The sequence below is a fragment of the Triticum urartu genome, chromosome 7 (genome assembly GCF_003073215.2).
Source record: "Triticum urartu cultivar G1812 chromosome 7, Tu2.1, whole genome shotgun sequence".
Taxonomy (NCBI): Eukaryota; Viridiplantae; Streptophyta; class Magnoliopsida; order Poales; family Poaceae; genus Triticum; species Triticum urartu.
The window spans coordinates 360,769,446-360,784,229 of record NC_053028.1 but is presented as its reverse complement, the minus strand read 5'-3'; the positions used below and the strand labels follow the sequence as shown (position 1 = coordinate 360,784,229).

The window sequence follows — 14,784 nt, the reverse complement described above, 5'->3', positions numbered from 1 at the left end:
TCGATCCAACGGCCCAGATCAAGCCATCTGAAGATCCGATGGTCCGGATTAGTTTGGACACTCAATCCGATGGTTGAGAATGTTTGTGCCATGAGATGGCTCCATTTTAGCATTTTTTTTAGACAAGGCTCCATTTTAGCTCACAATATAACAATGGGATGGGATGGCGAGGGCCCATTTTCTGCACCGGGCCTCCATTTTCCCCGGTACTGCCCTGACCCACACTCCGGTGAGAAACCGCAACAGCCACACGCGAACGTTTTCGGGGAAGTGGGGTCCGGTTGTAGATGCTCTCCCCTCCCCTCCCCTCGTTTTAAAACCGCAGCCGCTCCTCCTCCCCACTTCCCCTCCTGCACCCACCCACTCCGCCGAGAAACAGCAACAGCCACAGCCACACGCCCACGCGCACACACCAGATCGTCGACAGCGATGGCAAAGGCAGCGGCAACGAGGGAGGAGATGGTCTACTTGGCGAAGCTGGCGGAGCAGGCCGAGCGGTACGAGGAGATGGTCGAGTTCATGGAGAAGGTCGTGGCGGCGGCGGGGACCGTCGAGCTCACCATCGAGGAGAGGAACCTGCTCTCAGTCGCGTACAAGAACGTCATCGGGGCGCGTCGTGCTTCCTGGCGCATCGTGTCCTCCATCGAGCAGAAGGAGGAAGGGCGTGGAGCGGCGGGGCACGCCGCCGCGGCGCGCGGGTACCGCGCACTTGTCGAGGCCGAGCTCTCCAACATCTGCGCGGGGATCCTCCGTCTCCTCGACGAACGCCTAGTCCCCGCCGCCGCCGCCGTCGACGCCAAGGTATTCTACCTGAAGATGAAGGGAGACTACCATCGCTACCTCGCGGAGTTCAAGTCGGCCGCCGAGCGCAAGGATGCCGCTGACTCCACCCTCGGTGCCTACCAGGCCGCTCAGGTATCCCCCTATCTTTAACTAGCTTTTCTCCCTTCCTCTGATGAGCGGTTTGACTTTTTTTTTTTGGATCTTGGGTGGTTCCTTGCTCTAGGACATAGCCATGAAGGAGCTGCCACCGACTCACCCCATCAGGCTGGGCCTCGCGCTCAACTTCTCCGTGTTCTACTATGAGATCCTCAACTCGCCTGATCGTGCGTGCTCGCTCGCCAAACAGGTACTTTGCTGTTACTTTCTCACCTTTTGAGCAAGTTTGCTAATTCATGAACTTTGGGCAGTTCTATAACTTGGCACAGATGAGAGTCGCAGAAGATGCTAGAACACGATTTGTTTTTCCTCTTCTCCAATGCACTCAGCCTCTTTTTTCCTATTCCCTCCGACCCATAATGGAAGACATTGTTGAGTCAAAAATCGTCTTACATTATGGGACTGAGGGAGTAGTTCTTTGCATCCGCATATACAATATTTTTCATTTTCATATGAAGTAGATTCTTGTGCAGCTTAGGGAGTGGACATATTCTAATTGTTTGCATCCGCATATATATTATTAAGTTTCATGTGAAATAGTTGTAGATTTTTGCGCTGCTTAGGCAGTAGAATGTTCTTCAGTTACAATCACTTTTGGCAATATTCAGCTGCTTTGCATATTTGGTCATTAGTTGTAGACATGCTCAGTTTTTTTTTTGCGTGGAGATACTTGTATTACTCAAACAGTAGGGTTACAATCAGATTCACAAAGTTTTTTGACCTCATCAGGTCCTGAACCTAACCAAACAACCGTGCGGCTCTAAACTCTACAATAACTTGCCATAGAATGGCTTACATTGTTTTGAGTGCGACGTATATGAGTAATACCAGTATCTGTTCAAGTAGTTTCCTTTGGATCTCCCGGATCAAGAAAGTTAGAGGAAAGCCCTGTTTGATAGCAAAGTACTATAAAAACCAAAGTATCAAAAACTACAATAATTTAGCCTGTAGGTACAAAATACCATGGTTTTAATATAACAACATTTTTTGAAGTATTCACGATACAGACTACTTGTTTGGCTACGTCACAAAACGCTGTAAAATTTCCTGGCTAGCCGTTAGCTATGCATGCATTTGAAGCTAGCTAGCCATCGTGGATCGCCTGGCTAGCCGTCACAAAACGCTGTAATATATGGATCGATTAGACTAATGATGATTAGCAGCAGCGACGGCGGCGGAGTAATTAGCAGATGACCTTTGAGCAATCTTAGGTACTTAAAAACCTTCATACCAGACATTTGCAAGGAGAGGGCACATGAATCGAACGTATAGATTTTGGCTCAAACATTCTTCTGTGTAACATAAGCACCACACACAGCTGGTCTATGAAAATCAAACAAAACATTTACCACCTAGTAAAATGTGATGAAAACATCCTTTGAATCATCATATAGACATCAAGGAAGAGAGAAAAATTCCCATGTCAGTTTTTTGCCAGTGCTGATGAAAGAAAGCAGAGTGTTCAAGTACTGCAGCCGCAGGTAATGAACAACTAACAGACCTCAGCTGAGACAATTTGTACTTGCACCCTACCTATTGCCTAAGCTCCATCCGACCCTTCTTTTTGGCTGCTCAGTTGTTTAGAAAGAGGTATGGGGTTCTTTTTTATATACAGAGAAAATACTGTGGTTTGGCAAAAGCTGCAGTATTAAAATCACAGTTTTTTAGAGGCAGCCAAACAACCCTTTGTAAATAAAACTACAGTAATAAAAACTGTAGTATTTTGAGAATACTTAGGAAATACTTTGTTATCAAACGGGGCCGAAGTCTCAAAAGGTGAAGGCCAACCCGCCCCTTCCTTTTTCTTTGCTGCTATTGCGAATCCGAGGTGCAGATCGGAATTTCGGAAGCTAGGAGGAATAGAAAAACTAGATTGCTCGGGGTTAATCTGTCAACCCTGCCTCATGTTACCTCCCAAGCCTGCGGCATTCTGGCTGGCATATCTCGGGATTGAGTTTCAGTTTCTTTGACCTACCAATTTAATTGCTTCTCAACAAGTTGACAGTCTCAAGAGTCAAGTCAGCCCGATTCTACATTGATAAGCAGATTACTCCATTGTAGAGCTAAAGATACACCTTGAGAGATTGCTGACAGTTCTAACTCAAGGGCATTATCACATTTGATTAGGTTGCGGTATGCTGTAAATATGATCGCTCCACTTGAGTCTCTGAGCACCCTATGGGTTGCCGCTGAACCCTCCGAGGGCAGATACGGTCCATTTGTATTTAACTTGATCCAACCAACATCCGGAGGTTCCCATTTTGAGTTCTATGAGCGAAGCAGCAGGATGTGCCACAGCGAGCCCAGGTGCTTCGCATTCGTCCAGAACGCCCTTCCCTTTCACTAGATCATATTCATGGTTTTGAGAGATGTTGAGGATCAAGGAAACAAAGCTGCAAAGAAACCTTCTGGATACATCAACAAGTGGTACAACCTTCCCATGCGTCTCATTTTGTACATACCCATATTCTCCAAAACAACATTAGAACCTTGAGTCTCATGGTTTTTGTCAAGTTACATAGCAGGTGGAAAATCCATTCAGGTCCTGTATTCGACTAGCGTGATACATCCGGTAAAGACCAGGAGGTCGACATGTCCTTCCACAGGGCTCTAGCCAAAGTACAGCGGCACATGGCATGAAAGGAGTCCTCGCGATCAGCTGAACATAACGGACAACCATCATTAACTTCCAAGTTCCTAGAGAGCTTAATGTCCCAAGTTGGTAGCGAATTTGAAGCAAGTTTCCTGGCAAAAACTTTGACCTTTGGTGGTGCTAATCTTGCCCAAACCCGCTTCCACATAGACCTGTCGCCGTTGGGCGAGGAGCTCAAAGAACTCTGAGCAGCGTGACTTTTCTCTTCCAATGCCATCCGGTGTGCACTCTGGACCATAAAGTTGCCAGATTTTTCGCCTACCCAAGCAATGACATCTTTAGCGTGTCGGGAGCAAGTTTTTATTTTCAAAATCTCCTCAGTGTCAAGCGGGCGAACAATATTTGTGTCCCAAGCACCATTGATGTCCATTAGCTCGAAAACCCAATGAAGTCTGCATCTTCCTTTTGGTGAAATCACTTTATGAATACTTTCATGGAATCCATCTGTCCCACCAAATTCTAACTTGTGTGCCATTTCCAATGCCCGAAACCAAGCCCTTATTCAATAATTGAAGCCCATGAGCTATGCCTTGCCATGAAGATGAATGGTTCCCTGAGAGTACGGTGTCCTCTAGTTTGCCATGGGGGTAGTATTTTACTCTCAACATACATAGGCTGTCCGGGAATGCAAGTAGCCGCCATGTCTGTCTAGCAACGAAGTAGCGAGGATAGTTCGGTTGGACTTTGCGGATGCTGGAGTGAGTTTTTTACTTAACGGGAGGAGTCCGTAAAGAGAGATCTGAAGGATTGTAGTATCACCAAAGAACTAGCCGTGCATAGGGGTGTGTGGAAGCTTGCTATCCATGTGCCAGAACCATGAGTTGGTTGCGAGATCTTATGGGTTTCAGCTCTAGCCTACCCCAACTTGTTTGGGACTAAAGGCTTTGTTGTTGTTGGAGCGAGTTTTTGAGAAAGAGCTTGATTAAATAGATAGAAATCTCGGAAAGAGCCTTTCTTTTCCCCTTCTCAGAGCCCCACCAATAGTTCCTAGCCATCTGGTTTAGATCATCACATATGCCTAGCGGGAGCTTAAAGACACTCATGATGAATGTGCATATGGACTGAGCTAAATATCACCAAAGAACTATCCATGGACAGGGCCGCGTGGAAGCTTGTTATCCATGTGCCAGAACCATGAGTTGGTTGCGAGACCTTATGGGTTTCAGCTCAAGCCTACCCCAACTTGTTTGGACTGAAGGCTTTGTTGTTGTCGTTGTCTCAGAAATAGCCTTTCTTTTCCCCTTCTCAGAGCCCCACCAATAGTTCCTAACCATCTGGTTTGCATCATCACATAGGCCTGGCGGGAGCTTAAAGACACTCATGATGAATGCGCATATGGGCTGCGCTATAGATTTTATAAAAACCTCCTTACCACCTTGTGACAGGCAGCCCCATAATAGTATCTCTTGGTCAACTTTTCTTTAAAGTTTTGAAACTTGCCTCTCACCATACGTCCATTAGTAGTGGGTAAGCCAAGGTATCGTTCTTCAAAATCAATTGTCTCTGTCCCTAGGGTATCATGGATATCAATAAGCATAATTGAGCACTTAATGTTATTCATTAGCTTACTTGTGGCCAAAGCATACTTGTTCAAAATATTTTTAACTGGGACTGCTTGCTCATGTTTAGCCTCAAAGAATAGTAAGGTGTCGTCTGCAAATAATAGGTGCGATATGCCTGATGCTCATCGACACACCTTCACCGGGGTTACATTTGATATTCCTTCCTCAACTAGAGAAGAAAGACCATCAAGAGAAACAAATAGGGGACACGTTCTTCAGTGATAGTTTACTAGTTGTAGTTGTGACCCATGGCATGCCGGCTCAAATTGCCTCATGTGTCAAAAGGTGACTATTAGCATTATTTTACCTCGGTGGCCCCTTTTGAAACTTAAAACACTTTAGTCAGGCCATTCGTTTTGGCGTTTTTAAGAGGATGTCACGTCATATGTGGTTGGCGCATCTGGTGGATGTTGTCATCTTTTTTGTTTGTCGGAGTAGAGTTGGCACTACAATATGGTATAATAAACTACCCTGTCCACTTATTTCGCAACCATATATTAGCTTAGATTGTAAGGTGTTTGATACGGGCAAACCCTATGGTGGCCCAATCTTCACAAATTGGAGGTGGATTTAAGGAAGAACACAAAGAACACAGAGGGAATCAAGAGGAAACAAATCAACTCTCATAGATGCAATAAAAGATATACAGAGATAGATCCTTGACCCAAATCATCTACAAGAGAGAGATGGAACAAGATAGGGTTCTTCCCCATGTCCTACGACAAGGAGGGCTTGAATTCCACATGGGAAAGTTTCTCCATGGATGGAGGTCTAATGCTCAAAGGGCCTACACCCTTAGGTGGCCTTGAACTCCTTGGAGTCTTCACCCTTAGGTGGCCTTGTACTCTAATGGAGTCTTCTCCCTCAAGAGGAATCCCGTAAGGTGAGATACATGAGCTAAGCTCTATGATTTCAGTTCTATCTTAGCTAACCCTGAAATGGAGGAGTGCGAGGGGTATATATAGGTCCAAGGCATGAACGAGTAAGTGAGGGGCAAAAAGGGGAGATACAAGGGCCATGCACAAACTCTGCTCGCATGCAGCACTATCGGGCTGTCTGGTTAGGGGGTCGGACAGTCCGGTGGCAACAAAAGGTTTCAACCTTCGCGCAGACGGTTACCTGATTGTCTGGTTGTTCGGCTTGCACCCCTTCTTCCATTGCCCCATCTTCCCTTGCTGCTTCCAGGGTTCCCTCACGGGTAGGGGTACTCTTGTGCTTGCACTCGTCTCGTGTGATGCTCCGCTCAAACCTATGCATGCACGAGGGAGGAGGGTCAAGTAGTGTACCATCCATGAGATTGTCAAGTAAACACACATATAGGAGACTCGTGTGATGCTCCGCTCAAACCTATGCATGCACAAGGGAGGAGGGTCAAGTAGTGTACCATCCATGAGATTGTCAAGTAAACACGCATATAGGTGAAGATTCACCTTTACATGTATGAATTAGATGTTGCGTGTCTCTTGACGATGGGACACTTGACATGGTGATGTCCATGGGATCTCTGCATCACCCCCTTGGAAGATCCGCCATCGGATCAAGGTCATCATCACCATGGGAAAGACATCGCATCGTCATGTGGTATTGGACGCTCACCATGTACTTGAGACCTACACATGCACCAAAAAATCGAAGAATTTGTGTGCATGGTACACAAATGCATCATCCATTGTGATGCATCTCTTCTCTTGCACACCACTGTTAACACAAAATATGGACAACGATAAATGGTGTACGCATGGTATAGGTCATAGCAAGTGGCAACAATCATAAGTGAGAACGCTGGATACTGACCCCTTTCCCCTCGCCGCTCGTCACTCCCGTGGGCAGCGGCTGGGCGAAACACTAGCTCCAGCCACCTCCCCCCCTCTCTACATCGTCGGAGGGTGCTACCCTTGTCGATGAGTTCGATGGTGGCCCTTGTCTTTGCACCTTCTTGATGCAGAGGTACTTGACTTATTGTGCTTGTTGGCTGAGTCGCCATGGCCACCAACATCCTTATTGCTTGTGTGGCACTCTCCGCTAGAGTGGTGGCGATGAAGTTTTTGAGGCTTTGCCGCATGTCCATCGATGTTTGCTCCACACTCCCTATACATCATGGCACTAGGGCAAATAGTAAGTGGCTAAAGGAATGGACAATATCAAGCTACCTTCTCTACTCTACATTCTCTACTCCTTGGATGAAAAGGATCAAAGATTGTCCAATGTGAACCAATAGAACAAAATTGTGTTGATACGTGTTCCCAATGCACACCTACCAGCTCCCAACAAGGCCTCGATAAGGTTAGCGGACCAAATGAATGATTGGGCAAGATCCAAACGAACTCAGAGTATGCAAGTTGATCTCAAATGTAGAGGAAGGAAACAATAGAACACACACACACAAAGATAATGGGGCTTGTGCAACCAAAGGAATGAGAATACAAGATTTTGCCTAACGAAGACTAATCTCGTGTTGCACAAACACAAGGAGAGACGTTAGCTTGATTGCACGTAAAGGGCAAATGTTTTGTCACTTGGCACCATTTTATTGATTCACATATTTGACGACTATATGATGTATACTTGCACATGTATCTCTTAGCTCTTTCTCTTTTGCTTATAAGCTTTTGATCTTTCTTCTTTTCCCCTTTTTTGGACCTTTTTCTCCCTTTGCCTTCCGCTTGTGCCAAATCAAAGATACAAGACTATCGGTGACGAGATTTAACTAACATGTGCACAAGATACCAAAGTGATGTGCAAAGTAGATATGAAATCTCACTAAGCGATGCTTGATGTCACTATGGTGATCAAGTGTATGATGCCCGACAATACTCAAAGAGCTAGTCTCAATAGGACAAGGTATTCACAAAGAACGGTAGGGCTCACACGGGTAATGTCAAGGGAAGGCAAAGTGTTTGATAGAATGGAGATACCTTCGTCAACACAACAACTTCATTGAAATCGAAGGGGACCGGCCTTGCTTCTGGTTGTGGGTTCAAAGGATGAAGTTGTACCTTCGTCGAAGTTGATGGGACCGACTTTGCTTCCAGTTGTGGTTTTGAAGGATGAAGTTGTTGTCGTCGATGATGAAGTTCTTGGCGACGATCTTGGTGGTTGTCAATGTAGACGGTACCCAATGGTCACTCGAATGTTACTTGGGTGATGAAGCAAAGACTCGAGTGTGATGGTTCGTGGAGGTGTTCCGGTTTTGATGTAGTTCCTCCAAATTTGTCTTGGCCAAATGATGTGGAAACCTAGGTGATGGCCTTGGAAACACTGATAACTTCAAAATGAGCCAAAAAAGTCAAATTGGAGTTCCGGTGTGGAAGTTATGGCAACAACGGTAAAACAGTCCGGTCCTTGACCTATTTTTTTATGCGACCGGACAAGTGGTCTGACCAGACTGTGGTTCTAATCTACCAGACAATCTGGTGGTGCCTTAGAAGGCATAATTTTGACTTTCGAAGGTGGGAAATTGTGATTTCATGGTAAAAAAATGAAGGGGGGAAAGAACACAAAAAGGCCAGGGAACGCAAAGGAAGGCAGATCAACTAATTTTGCATGAGATCCATGGCAATCTCAAGAAATCCAACAAATCACAAATTTTTTGGGTATGGCTCTTTTGTTTGGATTTTCGAAATTGGACAAGAACAAAACAAAATAAGAGGGGCGAGGGCTCCAAATCATAGCAACATTGCTCATACCAAACGATACGAGGCAAACCCTATGGTGGCCCAATCTTAACGAATTGGAGGTGGATTTGAGGAAAAACACGAAGAACACGGAGGGGATCAAGAGGAAACACAATGGAAAAACTCAAATCCCTTCCCTCTTGCCCGACCGTGGGCAAAAAGGCCCCCGGCCGGCCCTCTCGCGCCCTCCTTCTAGCAGCGCCATAACACATAGATGCAATAAAAGATACACACAACTATATTCTTGATCCAAATCATCCACAAGAGAGATGGAACAAGACAGAGTTCTTCCCCATGTCCTAAGACAAGGAGGGCTTGAATTCCACATGGGGAATCTTCTCCACGGATAGAGGCTTTGTGCTCAAAGAGCCTACACCCTTAGGTGGCCTTGAACTCCTTGGAGTCTTGACCCTTCCTCCCTCAAGAGGAATCCCACAAGGGGAGATACATGAGCTAAGCTCTATGATTCGAGTTCTATCTTAGCTAACCCTAGAATTCTATCTTAGCTAACCCTAGAATGGAGGAGGGGAAGAGGTATATATGGGTCCAAGGCATGAAGAGGTAAGTTGGGCAAAAAGGAAAAGATACAAGGGCCATGCCCAAACTTTGCTCGCAGGCAACAGAAGGTTTCGGTCTTCGCGTAGACGCCGGCTGAACTGTCCGGTCGTGATGTCAACTATCCGGTAGTGCAAATTTTCACCCATTCTTCCGTTGCTCCGTCGCCGCTTCCACGCTTCACTCATGGGCAGGAGTACTCTTGTGCTTGCACTCTTCGTCATGTGTGGTGCTTGGCTCAAACCTATGCATGCACGAAGGCAGAGTCAAGTAGTATTGAATGGTTCACTCAGGATGGCAATCTGAGCCAGCACATCCGGGATGGCAATTTTCACCTTATCTGTTGATTTGCGATTCCCTTCCGTCAGCATGGCAATTTCACCATTTTCTTTTTTGTAGACTGACAATTCTTCATGCTTCGATCATGGCAAATACCTGAAAACGCACTGCAACTACTCTGCTGCGGCATGGCATTTTTTGGACTATCTTTTTGTACAACACGACATTTTTTACTCTAGAACATGGCAAATATTTACACAACAACATGACAAATTTATGTGCTTTCGCATGAATTCTGTAGCATTCGTTTGGAGTGTTTTTCTTAGCGAACAAAAATTCGTTCTTACCTACCTGGCTGGAGAAAGGATAGTTCGCTCGGTTGGCCTACATGAGGGAATGTCAGTGTTATTCACGTCCTTAAAAATAAATATACGAAAATCCAAAAGTTAAAGGAAAAATGCAAAAAAGGTGACTACCACGCAATCTAGTTCACTTTTTATACTATAAGCAGTCCAAAATTTCTTTCCTTTCTTTAATATTTCTTTATTTTATATTGGATTGTCTTTAAAGAGTTGATGTGTGCACACAAAAAAAAAACTAGTAAAGGGGTTGAAGGAGAAGATCGTAGGTAAAAAAGCAAAACAATGATGTGCTTTTATTTCATGACATATGAGATATTGTTTACTTTTTATAATATAGGGTACAATGTAAGAGAAGAGAAAATGAAAACGAAGTGGAGAGAAGAGAAAAGGAAAACTGTAAGAGAAGAGTACTTTTATTGCATGAGATATAGTTTACATTTTATACTATACGTAGTCTGCAAGAGAGAAAAGAAAATGCAGTGGGGAGAAGAGGAAAAAGAAAAACTCTTAAGAGAAGAGAAAACGAAAACGTGGAGACAAGAGAAAAGGAAAAACTGTAAGAGGAGAGAAACAGAAAAAGGTAGTGTTGGGGATTCAAACCTGTCGTGCCACTATATATTAAGTTACTAACCCAACCCACTACTGAGGTACCAACTGCTCTTGTTACCGCCGTGCTATTCTTCTGCACACACCCCAGCGAGTTGACGACATCTGCAAGCGCGAGTTGACGGGGCGTGGCTTTAAAAACATAAATGCGGATGGCGTCACATCCTCTTAAAAGGCGAGGGACCACCAAAGTACTGTTCCAAAAGGTGCCATTTTGGGGAAAACGATATCCACATGCTTGATTGCTGTCATGACATGAACTGCTTGATTCAGATAAATAAGTAGTGCAGTAGCATAATGCTCATCTGTCTGGACTGGCCACTTGTTAAGCCTGTAGACAATAAATCTGTAGTTTTTTTCATGCATCTTATTCTCTCAAGTCAACTCCACAAGGCACATTTTACTAAGGTGATGAATCTAATGATGCACGTATTTTTCTTCCAAGTCTGTTATGTCATAAATTGATACCCTTCAGGTTCGGTTTGCTTAGTCCTGTAAAAGCTTTTCTGCAAATTTTTAACACATGTTTTCTTTTTGGCATGTGATCACACTCTCTAATATTTATAGGCCTTCGATGAAGCCATCGCTGAGCTGGATTCCCTCGGAGAAGATTCCTACAAGGACAGCACCCTGATCATGCAACTTCTCCGTGACAATCTCACTTTGTGGACCTCTGATATGCAGGTAGTGTACTCACCAGTAACAAGGAAAAATGTTTACATAGCAGTAGACATTTTTTTAAATAATGCTCAATAATTTATGTCAGCAGGATGACGCTGGCGATGAAATGAGGGATTCAAGCAAGCCTGAGGATGAGCAGTAGTGAAGGGTCCTAGCTACTGCCCTCTTTCTCTCTTAACCTTCGGGTAGTTATGATGCTTGTACAAGGACCATTTTCGTGTGTCCTTTGTTGCTGGGTCTTTTATCTACCCTTTCTTTCGTTATATTGTTATACATCGCCGTCCTCGTGCATTATTTTACTTTACAACTTGAATCCTGCTCGTGTATGCACGGCTTCCTTAAGATTTGAACCAGAGGGTTGTCAACTCTTGCTCCCTAAAATCAAACAGCTATGCATGTTCGGTGTTTAACAAAATTTCTTTCGCGCTAGGTTGTAGTTTGAATTGGCTGTGCAAATTAAATCATCATAAAAAAAGAGGCCACCCAGGACTAGCCCATGGCGGCATTTAAAAAAAATTATACTAGGAAATTTGCCTGTGTTGCAACGGGAACATTTCTTTAAAAAAGAGGAAAGACCGTGGCCTCTGCATGTGTGTTGCAACGGGAACATTTTTTTTAAAAGAGGAAAGACCTTAACCTCTGCATCAGAACAATGCATGTGGCCATTTTATTAAAAGTCTAGCAAACCAAGGTCCATAGCAGTACAGCTTGTAGAAAGAGCACAAAAAGCCACAATCGGCAATGAACAGGATAAGACGATAAAACATATATCCTATTAGTGGACCGTCGTCCAAATCGGTTGTATATAGCCCGTGCTACCGTCTTCCATCGGTTGCACCCAGTAACCAAAAGCTCACTGGAGTCTGTATGAGTGAGTAACGACCATGTACTGATCCAAGTGGATGCTCTGCAGATAACCTACAAGAAATTTAAAAGATTATGTCTATGAAAGACCATATCATTCATGCAATTCCATATAGCCCAAAGAAATGCACATATTCCTATTCAAATATGTCCCGCAGTAGCTGGTTTCACTCCAGTAAGTCATGTCCCAAATAACATGTCGATGCTAACTGGAGGCTTATATTGAAAGGCTATATGAATCGTACGCCAAAGAAGCTCAGCGAGAGGGCAATCGATGAAAAGATGTTGTATCATTTCATCATTATCATAGAAACAACAACATGAACTGCCTACCCAACTGTGCTTAAGCAGATTATCTTTGGTAAGTATCACTTGCTTGTGAAGGAACCACATGAATATCTTGATTCTCAACAGAACTTTAATTTTTCAAATATGAATTGATCTCGAGATTGGGCCAGAATCAATCAGATCCAAGTACATAGATTTTACCGTGAAAACCCCGATCCTAGTTAATTTCCGGTGAAACAAGTGAGGATGATTAGAAAGATGAACATCCATCAGTCTTCGCACAAGATGCAACCAGGAGTTCCACCGCCCCCCACTAGGGATCTTCTGAACTGGATGTTCAAGGGGGATGATTGTAATACTGTAGTAATGTAAACCTCCTTACATTGTACAATATTATACTGAGTGGTATATTGCAAGGCCAAAGGCGCCTCCCCTAACCATGTATCTTCCCAAAATCTGGTTGTAGTACCATTTCCAACCAAAAATTCCGTTCTGTGAGAAAGGCATCCTTTGTTCGTATTAGCCCCTTCCAGAATGACGAGTCATTAGGTCTCATGGTAACCTGGGCCAGAGACTTTGATAGTAGATATTTGTTACGTAGGATTCGTGCCCACATACCGTCGGTCTCAACCGATAACCTAAATAGCCATTTACTTAATAAGCACTTGTTTTTGATCTCCGAGTTCTCAATCCCAAGCCCCCCTTGGTCTTTGGGTCTGTAGATAATATCCCATCTAGTAAGTTTGTATTTCGTCTTTACTTCATCGCTTTTCCAGAAGAAACGGGATGTGTAAAAATCTAACCTTTTTCGCACCTCTATAGGTACTTCAAAGAAAGATAATAGGAACATCACATACTAGTTAGTACTGAGTTTATTAACACCAGCCGACCTCCATAAGTCATAAGCTTGCCCTTCCAGCAGTTTAGCTTCTTTTCAAATCGATCCTTAATACATTTTCATTCTTTATATGTCAGATTCTAAGGTAGCTTCACAACCGAACAATTGTCTATGCACATCTTGTTCCTCTTTGACTCTTCTAAAACAGAACAATTCGCTCTTATTAAAATTTATTTTTAACCCCGACAATTGTTCAAAAATACAAAGTACTAACTTCATATTTCTAGCCTTTGCGATATCATGTTCCATGAATATTATAGTGTCATCTACGCATTGTAGTATGGAGACCCCCCCCCCCCATCAACAAGACGAGGGACTAGTCCTCCTACTTGGCCATTCTCCTTGGCCCTATCAATAAGTACTGCTAACATATCTGCCACTATGTTGAACAGTATAGGGACATCGTGTCCCCTTGTCTTAAGCCCTTATGAGTCTGAAAATAATGACCCGTGTCACCATTCACTTTAATCCCCACGCTACCCTTTTGAATAAAGGAATCCACCTGTTTCCTCCAGGTTTCATTGAATCCCTTCATGCGCATTACCTGTTGGAGGAAGGGCCATTTGACCTTATCGTACGCTTTCTCAAAATCCACCTTGAAGATCACCCAACTAGTTTCTTCGAATGGATTTCATGTAGAGTTTTGTGTAAGACAACAACCTCTTCAAGGATATGTCTGCCTGGCATGAATGATGTCTGACTCGGTTGTACCACCGAATGGGAAATTTGTGTTAATCTATTCGTGCCTAATTTTGTAAAGATTTTGAAACTCACATTTACAAGACATATAGGCCTAAACTGCTCAATACGCACTGCCTCCACCTTCTTTGGTAACAACCTTATTGTTCCAAAGTTAAGGTGGAAAAGCTGTAGGTGGCCATTAAAGAATTCATGGAACATCAGAATGACGTCACCCTTTATGATGTGCCAGCATTTCTTGTAGAATTCTGTCGGGAATCCATCTGGTCGAGGTGCCTTATTATGTTTCATCTGTGATACTGCTTCAAACACTCTTTTTCTATAAATGGCGCAAACGAAATCTCATTTTCGTCTTTCCTGAGTTGGGGAATATCCCCGACCGTGAGCTCGTCAAGGGACACGAAACTGTCCTCAAGTGGCCCGAAAAGTTGTTGTAGTAATTTGAGATGTACATCTTGAGATTATTGTGTCCCACCACTATACCTTCATCCTGTTTGAGTTGGATGATTTTCTTTTTTCTATGTTTGCCATTCGCAATCGTATGGAAGAACTGAGTATTGTCATCCCCTTGGACGACTCTTAGAACCTTAGCCCGTAGTGCCCATTTCATTTCTTCTTCTCTAAGAAGTTTCTGCTCAGCCTCAGTTTTAGTGGCTTGTTCAGTCGTGCATAACACATTAGATTCCGCTTTCAGATCTAACGCTTCGATTATACAAATAAGTCT

The 14,784-nt window shown here is 43.9% G+C and overlaps 1 protein-coding gene across 2 annotated transcripts; it reads left to right on the top strand.

Moving 5' to 3' along the window:
* The first annotated feature begins 326 nt into the window (after window positions 1-326).
* Window positions 327-11,676, top strand: LOC125520486 (14-3-3-like protein GF14-A). Of its 2 annotated transcripts, none has more exons than XM_048685432.1 (4): window positions 327-915; window positions 1,007-1,129; window positions 11,198-11,314; window positions 11,397-11,676. In XM_048685432.1, the coding sequence occupies exons 1-4, from the start codon at window positions 430-432 to the stop codon at window positions 11,451-11,453; spliced, it is 783 nt and encodes a 260-aa protein (XP_048541389.1). In that variant the 5' UTR covers window positions 327-429; the 3' UTR covers window positions 11,454-11,676. The 2 variants fall into 2 exon arrangements, with proteins under 2 accessions (XP_048541389.1, XP_048541390.1); XM_048685433.1 differs by having other exon boundaries at window positions 328-915; window positions 11,400-11,676.
* The last annotated feature ends 3,108 nt before the right edge of the window (window positions 11,677-14,784 follow it).